This window comes from Bos indicus, chromosome 10 (genome assembly GCF_029378745.1).
Source record: "Bos indicus isolate NIAB-ARS_2022 breed Sahiwal x Tharparkar chromosome 10, NIAB-ARS_B.indTharparkar_mat_pri_1.0, whole genome shotgun sequence".
In the NCBI taxonomy this organism is placed as follows: Eukaryota; Metazoa; Chordata; class Mammalia; order Artiodactyla; family Bovidae; genus Bos; species Bos indicus.
In genome coordinates this window covers 43084265-43104034 of record NC_091769.1, presented here as the reverse complement: position 1 = coordinate 43104034, position 19770 = coordinate 43084265, and the positions used below count along the sequence as shown (strand labels likewise).

General features: G+C 42.8%; 1 protein-coding gene across 3 annotated transcripts in view; it reads left to right on the top strand.

Moving 5' to 3' along the window:
• Positions 1-572: 572 nt before the first annotated feature.
• Positions 573-19770, top strand: part of CDKL1 (cyclin dependent kinase like 1) — a 52716-nt gene continuing 33518 nt past the window's right edge. The window contains exons 1-2 of one of the 3 annotated variants that reach the window (XM_070797388.1): positions 573-850; positions 1391-1677. In XM_070797388.1, coding sequence (XP_070653489.1) covers positions 1510-1677 — 168 coding nt within the window. In that variant the 5' untranslated portion in view covers positions 573-850; positions 1391-1509. The remainder of the gene's footprint in view (positions 851-1390; positions 1678-19770) is intronic. The other 2 variants (XM_070797387.1, XM_019968642.2) reach the window with 2 other exon arrangements.

The following is a 19770-nucleotide window of genomic DNA, read 5'->3' as shown; positions in this document are numbered from 1 at the left end:
TTGCTTCCACGGCAACATCCATCTTGATCCTGCGCTTATGGAATGGAAAAGATGATAAAATACTGAGGCAATCTGCCCAGGGGCAAGTTACCATATTCTGAGATTTCCCCCAGGTCCATTCATTTTCCTTCATTGTGCTCAGACCAGAGCGAGGAGCCAGGTGGGAGAAGGATGTAAATAAGGAATGTAAGACAAGGCTGGCTCTGTGAGCCTCCATCTCCCAAGTTATAAGCCCAGCTCTAATGGAACCGTACCCCGCTCCACAGCCCTGCCAGCTTGTGGGAAGAAAGTGTAGACGGCTTCAGTCATCATACTGTCACCATTCCTCCACTTTTCGTGGATCCCTTTCTCTCACTCATTCATTCGTCACCGGCTGCTACAGCACTGACCACGGCAGACACAGAGGCTGCCCTCAAGGCGTGTACCGTCCCGCAATAGGAGGTCACAGTTATCACCCCGTATGGTACAGGCTGCGAGGAAAGTGGGAGTGGGGCAGGGGCGTTGGGGGGGCGGGGGCGGGGGCGGCTCCCAGCGCAGGCGTCTTTGCAGCAGACTGCCAGAGCTGCGTTTTCCACGACCTGCTGGAGTTTGCAATCTTGCAGGCCTCCTCTCCCGGGGCAGAAGGCCACTCACAGCTCCTCCCGGGTCCCCAGGGCCGCCCACCCGGGCCTCTCGCCGCACCTAGGACGGCGGCCGGGTCTAGGAGGGACGCCTATGGGCGCGGCGGCCCCGCCCTGGCCAGCCTGGGGCGGAGGCCGGTTCCCATAGGGATCGCGGGCCGGCGGGCTGCGACAGAGCCGGGCCAGAGTCGGCTAGGCTGGAGTGAGGCCGGCGGGGCAGCCGCGGCGCCGTGAGTCCCGGACGGGGAGGGAGGCGCGGGCCAGGCCGCCACGTGGCGCCGCACGAGGCTGCGCGGCGCCGGCCAGAGCTCGGGTGGGAAGCGGGGGCGACGTAGGAGGGTCTCCCCCCGGCCCCGCGCGGCGGCAGGACGGCGTTGCCCTGCTCCTTGCGGGCTCCGGGCCCTACCTCGCGGGGCTCTCCCATCCTGTCCCGCCCCGCCGCCGCCCCCGCGGGGAGTCGGGCGGTGTCTTCTTGCGGAAAGGAAACGAGACCCTATATTAGAACCGGGGAAGCCCTTAACCTTCCAGGTTCTCCAGCCAGCTCATATGTCTTAGATCGGATGAACCTGACATTGAAAAGATAGTCTTACAACTCGGCTCGTTTCAGGATGACAGGTTACATTTTAACTTTCAGGGTATATACAACAGAGGATTAAACTTGAGTTACCAAAGGCAGCTGACTCCAGGCCGTCGTCTTTGACCGAGTGGCCACGGCTGAGGGGCGAGGGTTTAAGGGACTGGGTTGATTCCTAATTGTGTAACAACTGCAGTCTTCTGTCTTAGGCCCTTGACAAAGACCCATTGTTGAGTGGAGCTGTTCATGCCAATATTTACTAAGCGACATTTTCAAACTATGTGAAGATCCATTTTAAGAATTTATTCATCAGTGATGGAGAAGTATGAAAAAATTGGGAAAATTGGTGAAGGATCCTATGGAGTTGTTTTCAAATGCCGAAACAGGGACACAGGTCAGATTGTGGCCATCAAGAAGTTTCTGGAATCAGAAGATGACCCTGTCATAAAGAAAATCGCCCTTCGAGAAATCCGCATGCTCAAGGTAATTTCTTTAAGGTGAATTTTAAGGAACTAAAAAAAAAAAAATTAAAGTGAGTCATGTTATATGAAATAAATGCCTTGAGATGTGGTCACATCTTCCTTCACAGACTTTGGTCCTCAATGATACAGATGGGGTATCTGTGCACCAGTCACCAATTGTATAATGAATTAGAAAGTCATAGGTGTGGGGAAAGATGGTCTTCACTTTCAGACTTGCTGTGGGATATTTTATTTTTCTTCCCGATAGCTTCTTTCACATGTCACCTGTAGATCTGGTTCCTCAAGAGTCATCAACTTTAACAGTATAGGAACTTTCCACAACTCCAGTCTGCTGGTGTGCATGATTTTTAAACTTCTAGGCTAGCCTCTGTTGATATTCTTAGTCTATGAAGAGAATTAATCATTCACCTGTTTTCAAACTCCCAGGAAGCTGACAGGTTCTCATTACACCTTGCCTTGATCTACTGCTGAGCTTCATAATGTCTTTGTCTTGTCTCTAGAAGAAGGATTTTTCTGTAAGTGAAATGATTGCTTTAAAAATGTTCACTAGTTAGCTCTTGGAGACCATGATACTTGGAGGGGGTGAGTGTTTATTACAAGCTGAAAGTATCTGTTTCCTGAAATGGAAATGAAGAAGGAAAGTATTTTTCCTTCATTTTTTTATTTCTGTGAAGATGAACTCCAAATCCTGCCCTATGTAGAGTGCGACCTGCAGTGAACATGGTGGAGGTTCTTTCAACAGATTAACTTTCTCTGTTGGGTCTGGTTTTAAACAGGACCTAGGACTTCCCTGGTGGCTCAGACAGTAAGGCGTCTGTCTACAATGCAGGAGACCCGGGTTTGATCCTTGGCTTGGGAAGATCCCCTGGAGAAGGAAATGGCAATCCATTCCAGTACTCTTGCCTGGAAAATTCCATGGACAGAGGAGCCTGGTAGGCTACAGTCCATGGGGTCGCAAAGAGTCGGACACGGCTGAGCAACTTCACTTTCACTTTCTGTGTTCTGACATGTGTAACTGACTATCCAACAAGGGAAGAGCAGCCTCGTGGGGGCTGAGTGGAATATCTGGGGAGTCTCCTCTTACCTCTGCTGCTGCTGCTGCTAAGTTGCTTCAGTCTTGTCTGACTCTGTGTGACCCCAGAGACGGCAGCCCACCAGGCTCCCCTGTCCCTGGGATTCTCCAGGCAAGAGCACTGGAGTGGGTTGCCATTTCTTTCTCCAATGCATGAAAGTGAAAAGTGAAAGTGAAGTCGCTCAGTCGTGTCTGACCCTCAGCGACCCCATGGACTGCAGCCTACCAGGCTCCTCTGTCCATGGGATTTTCCCTCTGCTTCTCCCTTTTTTCCAGGGCTCTCTAAATTCTTTCTCCTGTGAATTAAGTGGGTGGGATTATCACTGGACCCCGAATAGGAAGTATCAGGCTGCAGATAAATTAAAATGGGTGGATAACAGGAAAACTTTCTCTCTTTAGATCTAGGACATTTTTACCAGCAGAATGTTTTCAGTTCGAGAAGACACTTCTGAAGCCCCTGTGCAGTGTTCCCTAGGGCAGAGTGAGACAGCAGTGTTTGCCCATCTCCCTGGACTCCCTGCCCTCCCCCCTCTACACAGGGAAAGAGGGTCTCACGGTTTCTCTGGGGCCCATGGGCGTTTTTCAGTTTCTCAGGCTTTCCTATAGGAGAAGGTGATCACTGAATTTCAACAGGATTCATTTACTCCAGAGAAAAGCCAGTCTGTTTCTAGTGGAGAGATACTCTTTTTCTGATTCTGAAGGTCACCTACAGGTGCCTCTCTGAAGCCTCTCACTATTCTTTAGCAATATGGTATTTACAAGTTTAGTCTCTGAATTAATTCACTTTCTCCAGGATGGGGGCCTCTCCTCGGATCTCTGTGTCAACCACTTGGCATGTAATGTACCTCCAATAAATGTTATTGTTGAAAAAAAGATGTTAACAAAATAAGCTCCTAGAAACTGTAGGTTGGGACTTCCCTGGTAGTCCAGTGATTCAGGCTGTGTGCTTCCACTGCAGGAGTTGGGGGTTCGATCCCTGGCCTGGGAACTAAGGTCTCATATGCCCTATGGCACAACCAAAAAAGAAAGGGTAGGTGTTGCCAATAAATTAGGAAGTCAGATGTGTTTTCTTGAATAACTGAATACTGATGTCCTCTGAAGGATAGGTGTGTACGCAGAACCCTGATTTCAAGGCACACAACACTCCATTCCCCAAAATCAAGGGCACAGCTGTAGACTCCTCTGGTCTGTATGAGGTGATGGGACTAGATTACCAGTAGAGTCTGTCCCTTCAAGCCCTAACTTGTCTGAATTCTTGATATTCTTGATAATGGGCACTTAAATATTTGCTGAATAAATGAATTGAGGGTTTGTTAAGTCAAGTCATATTTTTTCCATATATTTATTCAGTAAATATTTATGGAGTCTCATTATACCTAAAACAATGTTTGCATTAAAGCGTACATCCTGTCTTACAGATGTGTAACTGGTGGGAGATGAATTCTGCCTCAGCTCTCACTCCCAGTAGACTAAGTTCCTAGTGGGCAGGGCCTGTGTCATTCACCTTGTGTTCCCATGCCTGGTTTGAGCCCTCTAAATGAAGTGTTTGGAGGCTTGTTTAAACTAGACTTTGAAATGTGGAATGAGAGATAAGGTGTTCAGGGCAGCCAGTCTCTGCTAGGGAGAAAAAAAAAGGTGCATAGTGGAAAGCAGTGTATGGAGGGAACACAGGTAACCCCAAAGTCTTAGCCAAGATTCCTGCTGGGTGCTAACAGGCCTGGGAGAAAAGAGAAGGAAAGGAAGCCAATGTCCATTAAGAAGGGGTGCAAGGAATGTCCTGGAATACAGGTCTGGCCCTGGGATAAGTGATGGTTTGCACATCCACGCACCTGGTCCCAGATGCCCATCCTGCCTTGGGGACATGTTGTTGTCCATGAGAACAAGAAATTGGTGAGGTCTAGGTTCGTGTTTAGGGCCCCGTCTGAGCTGCATTCAAGGCATTGCCCCATTGACCATGGAAGGGGAATACTAACCTGGGCACGAAGCACAGTTCTGTGAACTCAAGGGCTCACTGAGTGTGCATTCCTAGGGTTTTCCTTGCATACCCCTCACAGAGTTGAGGCTGTTAATGACCTTTGCTAAGATCAGGAACTAGGATGACTGAGGCTAAAGGTATCTTAGTGACCTTAGTGGGTGACATTGGTCAAGGGCTGAACCCCAGACTGCCCTTATTGTGATAAGGAAAGTAAAAAAAGCAGATTAAGACCAGATATAGAAGGCTTCAAATGCCAGGCTGAAGAGTTTGGCTTTCACCTGAAAAGAGGGAAACCAGCTAAGATATTTTTAGTAGAAAGTTATCATTTGCAGACTTTTAAATTTCATGAATCAATAAACTTCAAAAAAAATATTTTTACAGATTGGGTGGTCAATATTTGAAGAAACTAGTTTATCACCATTACTTCATAAACAAAAGGACATTTTAATATTTTTTAAAAACTAGGAACGATATAACTTTAGGAGAAAGCAGTCTTCCTGAGAGAGTAGTTGACAACTAAGTCAACATCTCTCTGTATATACGTTTCTCTGGTGTGTGAGAGGATACAAGTGTAACAGTGTATGTGTGTATGAGAGAGAGATCATTGCCCCTGTTTTTCCCATTTCACTATCCATTGATGAAAATGTAGACTTCATTTGTTTTGTGCAGCCTAAATGTCACAAAAGTTAGTACTATGTCTGAGAACAAAACTCCCTGGATCAGATGCTGTCTTACTTTTAAGATCTATCTGATACAACAAAATTCTAATACTACAAAAGAAAGGAATGGTCCCTTGGATTTTATATTATAGTAGAATTTGGCATGTATCTATCCTCAGATATGTTTTTAAAACCATTTATTTAATGACTTAAAGCAACTCCTAATAATTGCTATTGGACTCTTTTAAAAATTACAGTTGTTTCCATTAAGCAGATAAGATCATGGGAGTGAACTGTCCAGCAGTCAATTGCTTAATTATTAAGGCAGCACATCTATAGTGTTTCCTGTTCTTGATGTGAAGCATATATGAAGATGTAACCATTCATTGGTAAATGGTTTTAAGGATGAAAATTATTATCAAGAAACCAATTTTGCTAATATTTTTAGAAAACATATTTTTCTGAACATTTGAAACACTTTTCAAATAGTATTACTTCACGCCACTTGGGGAAAAAAAAGTATAACACGTTTTTATGAGATAAATTCAGTATTTGTACTCATAAATTGCTCTCTAAATGTAATCCACTCTTCACCAAGAAGTCCTATTGCAGTCAACCCTTTAATATTTTCATTTTGAATCTTATTTTTTCCAGGTTACATAATTAGGCTTTTAGAAAAATAAACAATGGCTCCAGTTAAAATTAGCTCAGGGACTTCCCTGGTGGTCCAGTGATAAAGAATCCACCACGCAATGCAGGGGATTGAGCGTTTGGTGCCTGGTCGGGGAACTAAGATCTCACATGCTGAGGAGCTTGTAAGCTGGGGTGCCACAACTAGAGAATCCACGCGCCTCATGGAAAGATCCCATATGACACAACGAAGGTCAGTGTGCCGCAACTAAGACTTGACCCAGCCAAACAAATACATGAACGAAATAGTCAGCTCATACTCTAAAACAGCAGTGACAGAAATAAAATTATCCTGCAGTACCTGAGCACAAAGCGACTATCCCACCCTTTCTCAAACTCACTTTCCACTGTGGGAAAAAAAGAAGTCAATATTTTCAGTCAGCGTTTTTTCGTTTATTTTTTAGTATTTATTTATTTATCTGGCTGCCCTGGGTCTTAGCTGCAGCACGTGAGACCTTTTAGTTGCGGCACGTGAACTCTTAGGTGTGGCACGTGGGATCTAGTTCCCTCACCAGGGATTGAACTCGGGCCCCCTGCATTGGGAACATGGAGTCTTAGCCACTGGCCAACCTTGGAAGTCCCTCAGTCAGTGGTTTTGATGCGACACCTGTGTGTAAGACAGTTGACACGTGTTCATTTGGCGTGAACACAGGGATTTCTGCAGAACACCTGTCATGTCCCAGGCACTGTTCTAGGTGTCTGTCCTCACAAACGAGAGACTAACAGTAAACCTGCATGTCACGTGGTGAAAAATGAAGCAGGGTAAGGGGTTAAGGTGAGGGAAGGGCTTGCTTCTTTATACAGAGTGGTTAGGGAAAGCTTTCCTGATGAATGACATTTGAAGACATTCCAGAGGAGATGTGAAGGGGTGACTCTTGCAGCTCTTCAGGGGGAAAACGTTCTAGGCAGGTGGAGGGTAGGACAGAGGCCCCGAGGGAAGATCAAGGGATGTGTGCTAGGTGTGTTCTGGTGTGTTGTAGAAGGAGCAAAGAGAAGAGTGTGCCTGAAGCAGGGTAAGCGAGGACGAGAGTCATGGAAGACGATGTTACAGGGGTGAGTGGGTCAGATATGAGGGCCTGTGGGCCATGGTAGGAGCTGTGGATTTTACTTTGAGTGAGATGGGAGTCATCAGAGGGTTTTGAGTAGAGGGGTGCCCAGGCACGTCTTATATCCCAGAAGGGTTCCTCTAGCGGCTGCTTACTCCAGCTTCATGAGCAGGAAGCTCTGTTAGCAGACTTCATGTGACCCAGGTGTGAGGTGATGGGGTTTGGGTCAGAGAGGCAGCAGTGGAGGTGGTCAGATTCAAGATATATTCAGAGAGGAGAGCACATAGGAATCTGATGGTTGGATGAGGAATCAAGAATGACTCGAGTTCTTCACTTGAGGACCTGGAAGAACAAAGAGATCATTCACTGATAGGGAGACCCAGGTGCAAATTTAGGGGAAAGAAAATCAAGAATTCTGTTTTGGAAATGTAATATTTGAGATGCAGACCCACTGTAAAGTGGGCAATTGAATGCTCAAGTCTGGCATTCAGGGAATAGTCTGGGGACCTTTCCACCAAGGGGAGCAGAGAGACAAATGTCAAAGATTGAGCCCTGGAGCTCCAGCATCTGGAGGTCAATAAGCTGAGGAACCAGTGAAAGAGGTAAGAAGGGGTGCTCTTTGAGGCAGGAAAATTTGAGGTCAATGTCCTTATGAGCTGAGGGAAGGGATTTTCCTGGGGTTCAGTGGTTCAGACTCCATGCTTCCACTGCAGAGGGTCTGATTTCAATCACTGATCTAGGAACTAAGATCCCACAAGCTACATGTGAAAGTGAAAGTCGCTCAGTCGTGTTCGACTCTTTGTGACCCCATGGACAGTATAGTTAGTCCATGGAATTCTCCAGGCCAGAATACTGGAGTGGGTAGCCTTTCCCTTCTCCAGGTGATCTTCCCAACCCAGGGATCGAACCCAGGTCTCCCACCTTGCAGGCAGATTCTTTACCAGCTGAGCCACAAGGGAAGCCCACTAGCTACATGGTGTGGCAAAACAAAACAAAAAAAAGGCTGAAGGAAGCAAATGTTTCAAGAATGAGGAGCATTTGTCAAAGGTCACCTTTTGTACAGACTTAGAATTTGCCATTGGGAGAAGGAAACGGCAACCCACTCCAGTATTCATGCCTGGAAAATCCCATGGACCAAGGAGCCTGGTGGGCTACAATCCATGGGGTCGAAAAGAGTTGGACACGACTGAACGACTTCTGTGTGTGTGTGTGTGTGTGTGTGTGTGTGTGTGTGTGTGTGTGTGTGTTGAAAATATGAGGGTCATTTGAGATCTTAATGAGAGCTGTTTGAGTAGAAAGGTAGGAATGAAAGCTTCATCAGGGAGGGTTCAAGAGAAGAGCAAAAGAGCAAAGTGAAGACAGTGATAGAGACAACTCTTCTGAGAAGTTTTATTATAAAAGGAAACCGAGAAATGGGGCAGTATGTGCTTAGAAGGATGTGGCATCAAGGGAGAGTGTTTGAAGTTGTTGTTTGTAATATGAAATAAATGAGTATGCTAATGGAGGGAGAGAATTCCTGGAGCCATGACCTTGGCTCTAGTCAAGATAACTCACCTTGAGTTGCCAACCTGGACCATGACCAAAAACAGCTATTATAGCATAATAAAAGACCAATTCAGGGACCAGTTAGGAGATTAGGCCACCTCTTCTTTTATTTGGAATGTTGCTAGGTTCTTTCCCTACACTCTCCTTAATCTTTAGGTAACAGGACCCACAGCTATCTTAAAGCTGTTTGGCCTAGAACTTCTTCTACCAGGATATACAGCAGCTGATTTGTGCTATGACCCATGAACCATTCAGGAAAGAATTCAACCCCTTTTGCATAACTAGGGTTCAAACATATAAAGATATTTTGGATAGGAGGTGTGATGGTCATGAGAGAGGCCAGGTTACAGAGAGAGACAACATTCCCGAAAGGAAATCATCTAAAATCAAGAAGGCTGGGATTTCCCTGGTGATCCAGTGGTTAAGAATCCGCCTGCCAGTGCAGGGTACAGGGGTTCAATCCCTGGTCTGGGAAGATCCCACGTGCTGTGGAGCAACTAAGCCTGTGCACCACAACTCTTGAGCCCACACACTCCAGCTACTGAAGCCCATGAGCCTAGAGCCTGTGCCTCAACAAGAGATGCTACTGCAAGGAGAAGCCTGTGCACCACAGTTGGAGAGTAGCCCCCATTTGCCACAAGTAGAGAAAACCCATGTGCAGCAACAAAAACCCTGTGCAGCCATAAATGAAAAAATAAAATTTTGAAATATCCAAGACTACAGATTAGTTTTTTTAAAAAAAGTCTGGCATCATAGACCTGTGGTGGGAAGTGATCACTGCTTCTACATAAAGCAGGTGGCTGTACTTGAATCCAACCCAGCCCCTTGGGGAACATCTGTGTGTCCAGCAAGAAAAAAGCTGTGTGGTTCTAAGCAAACATGAGCCGACTGGCCCAGAATCATTGGATTACTAAGGTCCCGAGTCTCTGTGTTGCAGAAGCTTCTCTCTGTGGAATGCAAATGATAGAACTATTGGAAGTGGAATCAAAGAATGCCAGCCAGCAGCTATGAGGTGCTGGCAGATGGTACAGTGGCCTTTAAGTAGATCAGACAAACATCAGTCAAAATTTGTGACTACCGTCCTTCCCCGGCGGTTCACATGGTAAAGAGTCCACCTGCAATGCGGGAGACCTGGGTTCTATCCCTGGGTCGAGAAGATTCCCTGGAGGAAGGCATGGCAATACACTCTTGCCTGGAGAATCCCCATGGACAGAGGAGCCCGGTGGGCTATAGTCCATGGGATTGCAAAGAGTCAGATGAGACTGAGTGACAGCACACCACACACCCTCCTTCCAAAAGGTAGAAAAGCTAGAGTGACGACGTGGAGAAGGAATCGTATTCCCATCTGGTGACCCAGTGGTCTTGGGTGAAAGCCCGAGGATTGTTACCTAAGATGCACAAATTACACTTACAACAACCCTAGGAGGCAGGCATTGCTATCCCATTTTACTGAAGGATGTAGGATGGTCAATGACTTGCTGTGGCCTCCTGGTTAGTGAGCTGGATGCACACACAGTTCTGTCGGCCCCCACATCCACGCCCTGCTGCTCCCACGCCTCGGAACACCAAACACTGCACTCTTTCTGAAGTCTCCCAGTGACTGGTCCTCAGAATTTATCCTGCTCTTGCCTCCAGTGAGCCTTACTTCGGAGACTCATGGCTTTCATGGAAACCTGGGGTTCTTACTGGAATATCAGTTCTTTCCAATTTTTGTTTTTAACCCTATAGATTGTTTTAGTAGGTACACAGTTATGGTTTGCAACCCACAAAGGTGAGGATAAACATGGGGGTAAATGTCCATTTAAAACTTTACTATAAACACTACAGTAAAGCTCATTGATTTTTTTATTGTGTATTTTAATTAATTAATTTATTGATTGCTGCACTGTATCTTCGTTGCTCTGTGGGCTACGAGCTTCTCATTGCCATGGCTTCTCTTGTTGTGGAGCGCGGGCTCCAGGGCACGTGGGCTCAGTGGCTTCAGCTCCCCGGCTCTGGAGCATAGGCTCAGTAGTTGTGGTGCATGGGCTTAGCTGCCCTGTGGCATGTGGGATCTTCCTGGATCAGGGATTAAACCTGTGTCTCCTGCATTGGGAGGATTCTCTACCACTGAGCCACCAGGAAATCCCAGGTTCATTCATTTTCTTTCCCTTAATATATATATTTTAATGAAGCATAGTTGACTTACAATGGTTCAGGTGCACATCAAAGTGATTCAGTTATACATATACACATATATTATTTTTGAGATTATCTTTTGGTATAATTTAATATTACATTATATTATAATATTACATTATAGTGTAATATTATAAAATATTGACTATAGTTCCCTGTGCTATACAGTAAACCTTTGTTGCTTGTTTGCATACCTATTTTTTTTTAATTAGAAATCTATCATTCTATTCATACTAAGAAAAACAAGTAGAATCAAAATGTCATAAATTTTTAAATTAGGCAAAAATCTGTAAGTTTTCTAAAATATATATAGTATACCTACTATTTTTATTTATGTATACAAAAGCTTTTCTAGTATGCTTGATAAAGACTTGAGGAAGAACATCAAAAAAAAAGAAGAGATAGAGAAATTGGAAAACATAAACTAAATGAAATGGGAGCACTAAATATGAACTAGAAAAAGTGAAACAAACTAGATAAAAGTAAAAGATCATCATTTAGTCCAGTTGTTTTTAAACACAGCTACTCATTAAAAACATATCTGGAGCTTTGGAGAAATACCTGGGCATTTGTGTTTTTCAAAAAATTCCAAGATAATTCTGATATGCATCTAGATTTTAAAAAGTTATTAGAGGTTTTCCTATTAAATGATAGTTTTGGTGATAAAGGATTCAATTTTTTTCTGTTGACAAATCATGATACAATGGTATGAAGTAACAGTTACATAATCACAATAGTAGAAGATGTTTATCAGTTTTCACAATCAATAACCAGACAAAAAATAAAAGTTAATTACAATTGCAAGCCATAATACAAACACGATTAACCTAACAATATAAAATAATTACAAACAATTTGGGAGGTCAAGCAAAGTGATGTGGTGAGTGGAAGTGCAGTTCATTCATTCTTAATGAGCAGTGTCACCGAAGAGGGTGAAAGTTGGTTCTTAGGAATGGGGGTCCTAACTTTTTATTGTATAAAGCATGTATACATACAGTACATATACAGATGTACTGTATATTTGTGGAGTTAAAATTTCATTGAGGGATGATTAAGAAAAGCTGTGTAAAAAGACTTCTTTGAGTAACAAATAAGAAAAAAAAAAAAGGTCCATGAGGTATAGGAAGGTAAGAATGCTGACTATGTACTATGTGCCAGAAACATGCTCTCATTTGACTGTAATTACCCACTCCAGTGTTCTTGCCTAGAGAATCCCAGGGACAGGGGAGCCTGGTGGGCTGCCGTCTATGGGGTCGCACAGAGTCGGACACGACTGAAGCGACTTAGCAGCAGCAGCAGCAGCAGACATGAAGAGTAACAACCTACCACATGTTCAGAGCATTCCATTTTTCCCTAGTCTCCTCACTTTCAATAACTTCCAGTGAGGCTGTGGGCTGTGAGGCTGCTTGGGAATAGGAGCCGCAGTTAGGAGCTTCAGTTTCTGATCCGGATCGAAGCTGTTGGGTAACCTTGGGCAAGCTCCAGTGCCTCCTGGAACCCGGCCCACCTTATCGCCATGATTTATGTCTCTGTTTGGCATTGCTCTGCTGACTCACTGCTGAGGGGAGCAGGGTGCTTTGGGGACAAACACCGTACAGCGGTCAAGCACCTTAAGGATGCAAGGGCAGGAAAGCAGAGGTTCAAAAAGAGCAGCAGCAAAGGACAGAGTAGGAGAAAGGAGGAACAGTAGAGAAAGGAGAGAGAAAGGTACAGGCTGGCAGAAGGTGGGCGACCAAGAGGAGAAGCTGAAGGGGCTAGTACTTCACATGGTCTCTCCTGTCTTAAAACATCAGACCAGAAACACTGCTGGGCAGATTACCGTCCTGATGACTGTAAATTGCTGTGGGGAACAGGACAGTCATGGTTCCCTGTTTTTCAGTATTTATTCAGTGCTTAATGCCATGTGCTCTTGTGCCAAGGCCCCATTCCACTGAATGCTGGCAGAGAACCGTGTGAATGCTCGCTAGCATTAGAGTCTAATCAGAGTGTTCGTAATCTCTAAAGGTGTCTGGTCCCGTAGTACTTGTTGAATTATTATTTGAGTAATATTTCCCAACTCAGTAAAAGTCTCCTTGGGAAATCCTGTGACATCTTTAAGAATTTAATCCTGCTGTAGCTAATCGGTGCCATTTCTAGGTCCATTATCTTAATCTTGCTTAATTGGCTTATTTTAAATAGATTAGTAACATATCTCCATAAGTTGTTTTTAACCATGTTCGGCATTCTTATGGTTTACTAACTCCGATGTCTGTGGGGATTCACACTGGTAACGTAAACCAGTGAAACAGGCTGAACGCAAGACAAGACGGAGCAGTGGAGACTAGGGCAAACTGGAGACTGTCTTGTGAGAAGCAGGTGGCTGCATGCTAGTCTTTCTGAGACTTTTTCTTAAAGCCAGAGATCAAAATTTTCTTTAAAATCTCCTGGGTTCTCCCCCATAACTCTTTATTTTGAAAAAAATTATACACACATAAGTGGAAAGACTAACACAATGAATACTTGTGTATCTTTAACAAGATTCATTAATGTAGCTAATTCTAACAGAATTCCACTTCATTTCTACCTCTATCACACACACGCACGCACTTTTTTGGCTGATGCACACACATTTTTCTTAACTATACAGCATGAATCTCCTAGAACAAAGAAATTTTTCTATGTACCACAATATGATTTCCACATTCTAGAAATGTTATCATTGATTCAGTACTATTATTTAATATATATAGTCTGTGTTCAAATTTTTTGTATTGTCTCAATAATATATATAATGTGTTTATGAGAATAAGCGTATATACATGTATATTATATGTATATTTTAGTACATGATTAATAACTGAGCACACATTGCATTTAATTGTCATGTTTTTGTAACCTCCTTTAATCTAAAACAGTATTCTTTTCCTTTTTTAAAAAAATATATTTATTTATTTGGTTGCACTGAGTCTTAGTTGAGGCATGTGGGATCTAGTTCCCTGACCAGGGATCGAACCTGGGCCCCCTGCATTGGGAGCCCAGAGTTTTAGCCACTGGACTACCAGGGAAGTCCAGTATTCTTTTCTTAATTGGAAGTATAGTTGATTTACAATGTTGTGTTAATTACTGCTCTACAGCAAAGTGATTCAGTTTTACATATATATGTTTTACATATTCAGCTTTACATATATATATACACACACACACACACATTCTTTTTTATATTCTTTTCCATTATGGTTTATCATAGGATGTTGAATATAGTTCTCTGTGCTATACATTAGGACCTTGTTGTTTATCCATTCTGTACACAAAAACTTACATCTGCTAACCCCAATCCTGCCCCACTCCTCCCCCAATACCCTGCCCCTTGGTAACCACAAGTCTGCTCTCTATGTCAGTGATTCTGTTTCCGTTTCATAGATATGTTCATTTGTGTCATATTTTAGATTCCACATATGAGTGGAATTTGTCTTTGTCTTTCTACAATGTGATCATCTCTAGTTGCATCCGTTTTGCGGCAAATGGCATTATTTTATTTTTTTTTATAAGTAGTATTCCATTGTACATATGTACCACATTTCCTTTATGCATTTGTCCATCAATGGATACACATTTAGGTTGTTTCCATGTCTTGGCTAGGCGTCCCTGGTGGCTCAGAGAGTAAAGAATCGGACTGCAATGCAGGAGACCCGGGTTTGATTCTTGGGTCAGGAAGATCCCCTGGAGAAGGAAATGGCAACCAACCCCAGTATTCTTGCCTGGAGAATCCCATGGACAGAGGAGCCTGGAAGGCTACAGTCCATGGGGTTGCAAAGAGTAGGACACAACTGAACAACTAACACACACACACATCTTGGCTATTGTGGATAGTGTTGCTGTGAACATAGGGGTGAAATATCTTTTTGAATGATATTAATAGTTTTGTCCAGGTATATGTCCAGAAGTGGGCTTGCTGGATCATACGGTAATTCTATTTTTAGTTTTCTGTGGAACCTCCATCCTGTCTTCCACAGTGGCTGCACCAACTTGCATCTCCTGTAACAGTGTAGGAGAGTTCCCTTTTCTCCACATGTTCTTCAGCATTTGTTATTTGTAGACTTTTCAGTGATGACCATTCTGACTGGTATCAGGTGGTACCTAATTGTAGTTTTGATTTGCATGTCTTTATAATTAGCAATGCTAAGCATCTTTTCACATGCTTGTTGGCCATCTGTATTTCTTCTTTGGAGAAATAGGTCTTCTGCCCATTTTTCAATTGGGTTGTTTGTTTCTCATTGTTTAGTTGTATGAGTTATTTGTATATTTTGGAAATTAATCCTTTGTTGGTCACATCATTTGCAATTATTTTCTCCCATTCTGTTGGTTGTCTTTTCATTTTGTTTATGGTTTCTCTTGCTGTGCAAAACCATGTAAGTTTGATTAGGTCCCATTTGTTTATTTTTGTTTTTATTTCTATTGCCTTGGTCTGGGGGAAACACTGACCTAAGAAAACACTGGTACGATTTATTTTAGAGAATCTTTTCCCTATGTTCTCTTCTAAGAGTTTTATGATGTCACATCTTATGTGTAAGTCTTTAAGCAACTTTTGAGTTTTGTGTATGGTGAGAGGGTGTGTTCTAACTTCATTGCTTTACGTGCGGCTATCCAACAGTTCTCTAACTTTTAAATTCTTTTTTCAGTCTTTCATGGTATTGACATTTGGGAAGAGTCCACGTCAGTCATTTTGCCAGATGTGCCTCCACACAAGTCTGACTGTTTCCATGTGATTTGATTCAGGGTAAATGATTTCAGCATGTTTAAGGCTGTTCCATCACACTGTTTCTAATCAGGAAATGCATAATATCATTTTGTCCTGTAACTGGTGCTCTCAGTTTTAATCTCTTGATTAAGATGGGTCTGTCATATTCCTCAATTGTAAAGAAACACTTTTCCCCTTTATAATTAGTAAGTAATCTGTGGGCTGATTCTTTGAAACAGTGTGACTGCCTTATTCCCCAAGAACTGTCACCCAAAGTTCCTTCAGATCAGATCAGATCAGATCAGTCGCTCAGTCATGTCTGACTCTTTGCGACCCCATGAATCGCAGCACGCCAGGCCTCCCTGTCCATCACCAACTCCCAGAGTTCACTCAGACTCACGTCCATCGAGTCAGTGATGCCATCCAGCCATCTCATTCTCTGTTGTCCCCTTCTCCTCTTGCCCCCAATCCTTCCCAACATCAGAGTCTTTTCCAGTGAGTCAACTCTTCGCATGAGGTGGCCAAAGTTCCTTACCTGAATCAATTACAGTGAGAGTTATTGTAAAATGGTGGTTCTCAACAATTCTTGCTATATTCATTAGTTATAATTTTTCTTTAAAAAAATGCTCTTTTCACCCACACTCCTACACCCCAGTACACACAGTTTTTAATATCACTGTGGATTCTGGATTTTTAAAAAATTCAACATGTTATAAACCATCACTGTCATTCTTTTTGAGTCTCAAATACCCAATTGTCACACTTTTGGCTACTTGGGGATCCTTGGAGCCTGCTCCTCAGTCTTACAGATGCCCATCAATCCTTGTATGTGTCTTTACTTTGGGGCACAACGAAATGTTCCAGGCTCACCTCCCCCAGCTCTAGAATCGGCTATTTCTCCAAGGAGTCCTCATATCTTTAAGTGAGAGTGAAATCTGACTTTAAAGCAGTGACAAATAATTAAAAAAAAAATTTTTTTAACAGCAGTCTGGCCAAAGAAAACACATCTACAGACAGTATTTGGCGTATAGGCTCAGTTTGGAGCCTTCTGATTATACAGCTTTCATTTTTTGCAGATGTTCATACTGGAGACGGGCAGATCTGACCCTCGAGGTTCATTGCTAATGTATGTAGGTGTTGGGACTTTGTAGAGACTGGTCGTCAGTAGCATGGAGGACAAAGGGGAGCATTCCCTGGCCCACAGTGATAGAAACCAAACAAACCCCCTTGTCATCCTCTCTCCCTATTTATTCAACAAGTGGAGACCTGTTTGATTTTATTTTTACAAGATAACATACTAAATGCAAATAGTAACAGACTCTTCTGTTTGTTTATTAGAAGATTTTTTTGGCTTAGCTCACCGTGTGTTTGTCTAGAAAGATCGTGTTCCTGCTGTGTAGTGAACTCCTAAGCGATAAAGCTGCCATGGTTGTACTTCAAGAACAAAGAAGCAGACATCAACAAACAGACTCCTTACCTTTTAAAAATACCCAATTTGCAAGGAGATTAAGCACATGCCACCATCTGTCGGCACTCTAAATGCTTTTAAACATACCCTGCCACGCACCTTACTCTAGAAAATATCATAGAGCAGGAGAAGGAGGCTGAATAAATGATTTTATAAAGCACATTGATAAGAAATATAATTATACTATTGCTTTTTTGCCACTTGTTTTTTATTTCCAGCCAAAAAAAAAAGTTTATAGGTAGACAACTGTGTTATATATAGTTATCAAACATTCAAACCACTCTAGAAAGTAGAACTTTTTGTATGGAATGAAAATTTTTTTAATGACCAGCTTTGTGTCTTTCACATTAAATTTTTTTAATGTTTTAACTCACCTTTTTATTTGGCAGAAGTGATGTTTTAGACCACAAATTTGCTTTCAACAGGCATATTTCCATGCTAATCATTAATCTTCTTTATTACTTATTAACTTTAACCACACTGTGGTAAAAATGCTTTGGAGTAAAATTGCCTGATAGAAAATCTCTGAATTCCATTTCCCTTTTTGTTAGAAGAGTGAAAGGTGAATTTTTTAAATGAATTATGCTATCAACTTTATATAAAAACCTAACAAATAATTTGTTTTATAACTATCAGTACACTGAAAGTGAAAGTTGCTCAGTCATGTCGGACTCTTTGTGACCCCATGGACTGTATAGTCCATGGAATTTTCCAGGCCAGAACACTGGATTGGGTAGCCTTTCCCTTCTCCAGGGGATATTCCCGACCCAAGAGTCCAACCTAGGTCTCCTGCATTGCAGGTGGATTCTTTACCAGCTGAACCACTAGGGAAGCCCAAGAATACTGGAGTGGGTAGCCTCTCCCTTCCCCAGTGGACCTTCCCAACCCAGGAATCGAACCAGGGTCTCCTGCATTGCAGGTGGAATCCTTACCAACTGAGCTACTGCATGAATTTTTGGCTGTGTCATGGTTCATTCTCATTTTGATCACATTGGTGCTATTGCTTCTTTCCTAGTACTTTTCAAAAACTTCATTAACCAATAAAACAAACTGAGCATCTGCTGTGCTCATCCTTAGCCTGCCTGTGATGGGTCTTGAGAGGAAGGCAGAAGAGATCTCAGCCCAGGTCTCTGGCCAGAGGACCTACCTGGCGCATTCTGACCATCCATGCTGTCTACGGCAGACCTAATGTAAATTAACTTCACCTTTCCACCTCTGATTCCAGCTTTTTTAGTTCTCCCTCCTCCCCCACATGTCACACCCATTCCTTCTCTGAAAGTGTTAGTCTCTCAGTTGTGTCTGCCTCTTTGTGACCCCATGGACTGTAATCTGCCAAGCTTCTCAGTCCATGAAATTCTCCAGGCAAGAATACGGGAGTGAGTTGCCGTGCCCTTCTCCAGGAGATCTTCTAGACCCAGGGATCGAACCCAGGCCTCCTGCATTGAAGGCAGATTCTTTACTGCCTGAGCCACCGGGGCCCCTTCTCTAGCTGTCCCCAAAACTAAGGTGTTAGCCAGGGTATCTACCATGTGTCTCTGGGCATTTAAAGGAAATGTGGGATCAAGGCAGCTTTCCTTTACCAAAAGTGTTAAAGAACAATTCCTCAACAGCACTGTGAGGGGTGTGGAATATTTTCCTCTAGGTCAGAGATGGTGGTGATAATTAAATAGCTTTTAAAATCATGAAAATAGCTCCCCCCACCACAAAGCTGATGTATTAACTAGCTCTCTGAAACTAACTTCAAAATATTTATCTTGGTTTTACAATATAGTGAAGAGACTTATGCAAATCTTTTAAAACTATTTTTTACGGTAAAGTAAAAATCATGTTTACATAAGTAAGTATGCTTATGTAAGAAAACAAGATGGAAGGTGCAGAAGAACGTGCAGTGGAAAAGAAACCTGCCTTATCCCTCAGTCTCCATTCTTATCCCCTGAACAATGGCGGTCTCTCCAAAGGATGCCTGTGCTCATATAAGGACATGTGTTTCCCTCTAAAACACAGACACAAATATATACTATCCAATCATTTCTTTTTTACACTTAACACAGTTGACCCTTGAACAACATGGGTTTGAACTGCATGTTCCATGTGTAAGTTTGTAGTCACTTACATGTGAATTTTTTCAATACATATGTTAGAAAAAATTTTGGAGGTTTGCAACAGTTGAAGTAACTCACAGATGACCTGTGTAACCTAGAAATAATCAAAAACAATTATGGAAAAGTTACATGTGTCATGAATATATAAAATATACGTAAATATTAGTCTATCCTTACATAAGCATGATAAGGTAGGTGACACTTGATATAAAATTATGTGTTAGTTCTCACAGCTTTATAACTTTGCTTTCAAAAGATCATGTTATGTACAGTATATATCTCTCTCCCTCTCTTATAAAGGGAGAAACTGAATATCAGTCTATCATCTCAGGTAAGTGAATTTTAAAAAAATGTAACAGTGTTTCCAATACTGTGTTATGAATATGACTATAATACTGTATGCGATAAACATTTTATAATGGTTCATTCATTAGTATATAGGCTAGGCTACTTTGAAGAAATTCTATCAGTTATACGAGGCTACTATAAAGTGGGGCTTCCCAGGTGGTAAAGAATCTATCTGCCAATGCAGAAGACGCAGTTTTGATCCCTGGGTCAGGAAGATTCCCTGGAGAAGGAAATGGTAACTGCAGTATTCTTGCCTGGGAAATCCCATGGACAGAAGATCCTGGCAGGCTAAAG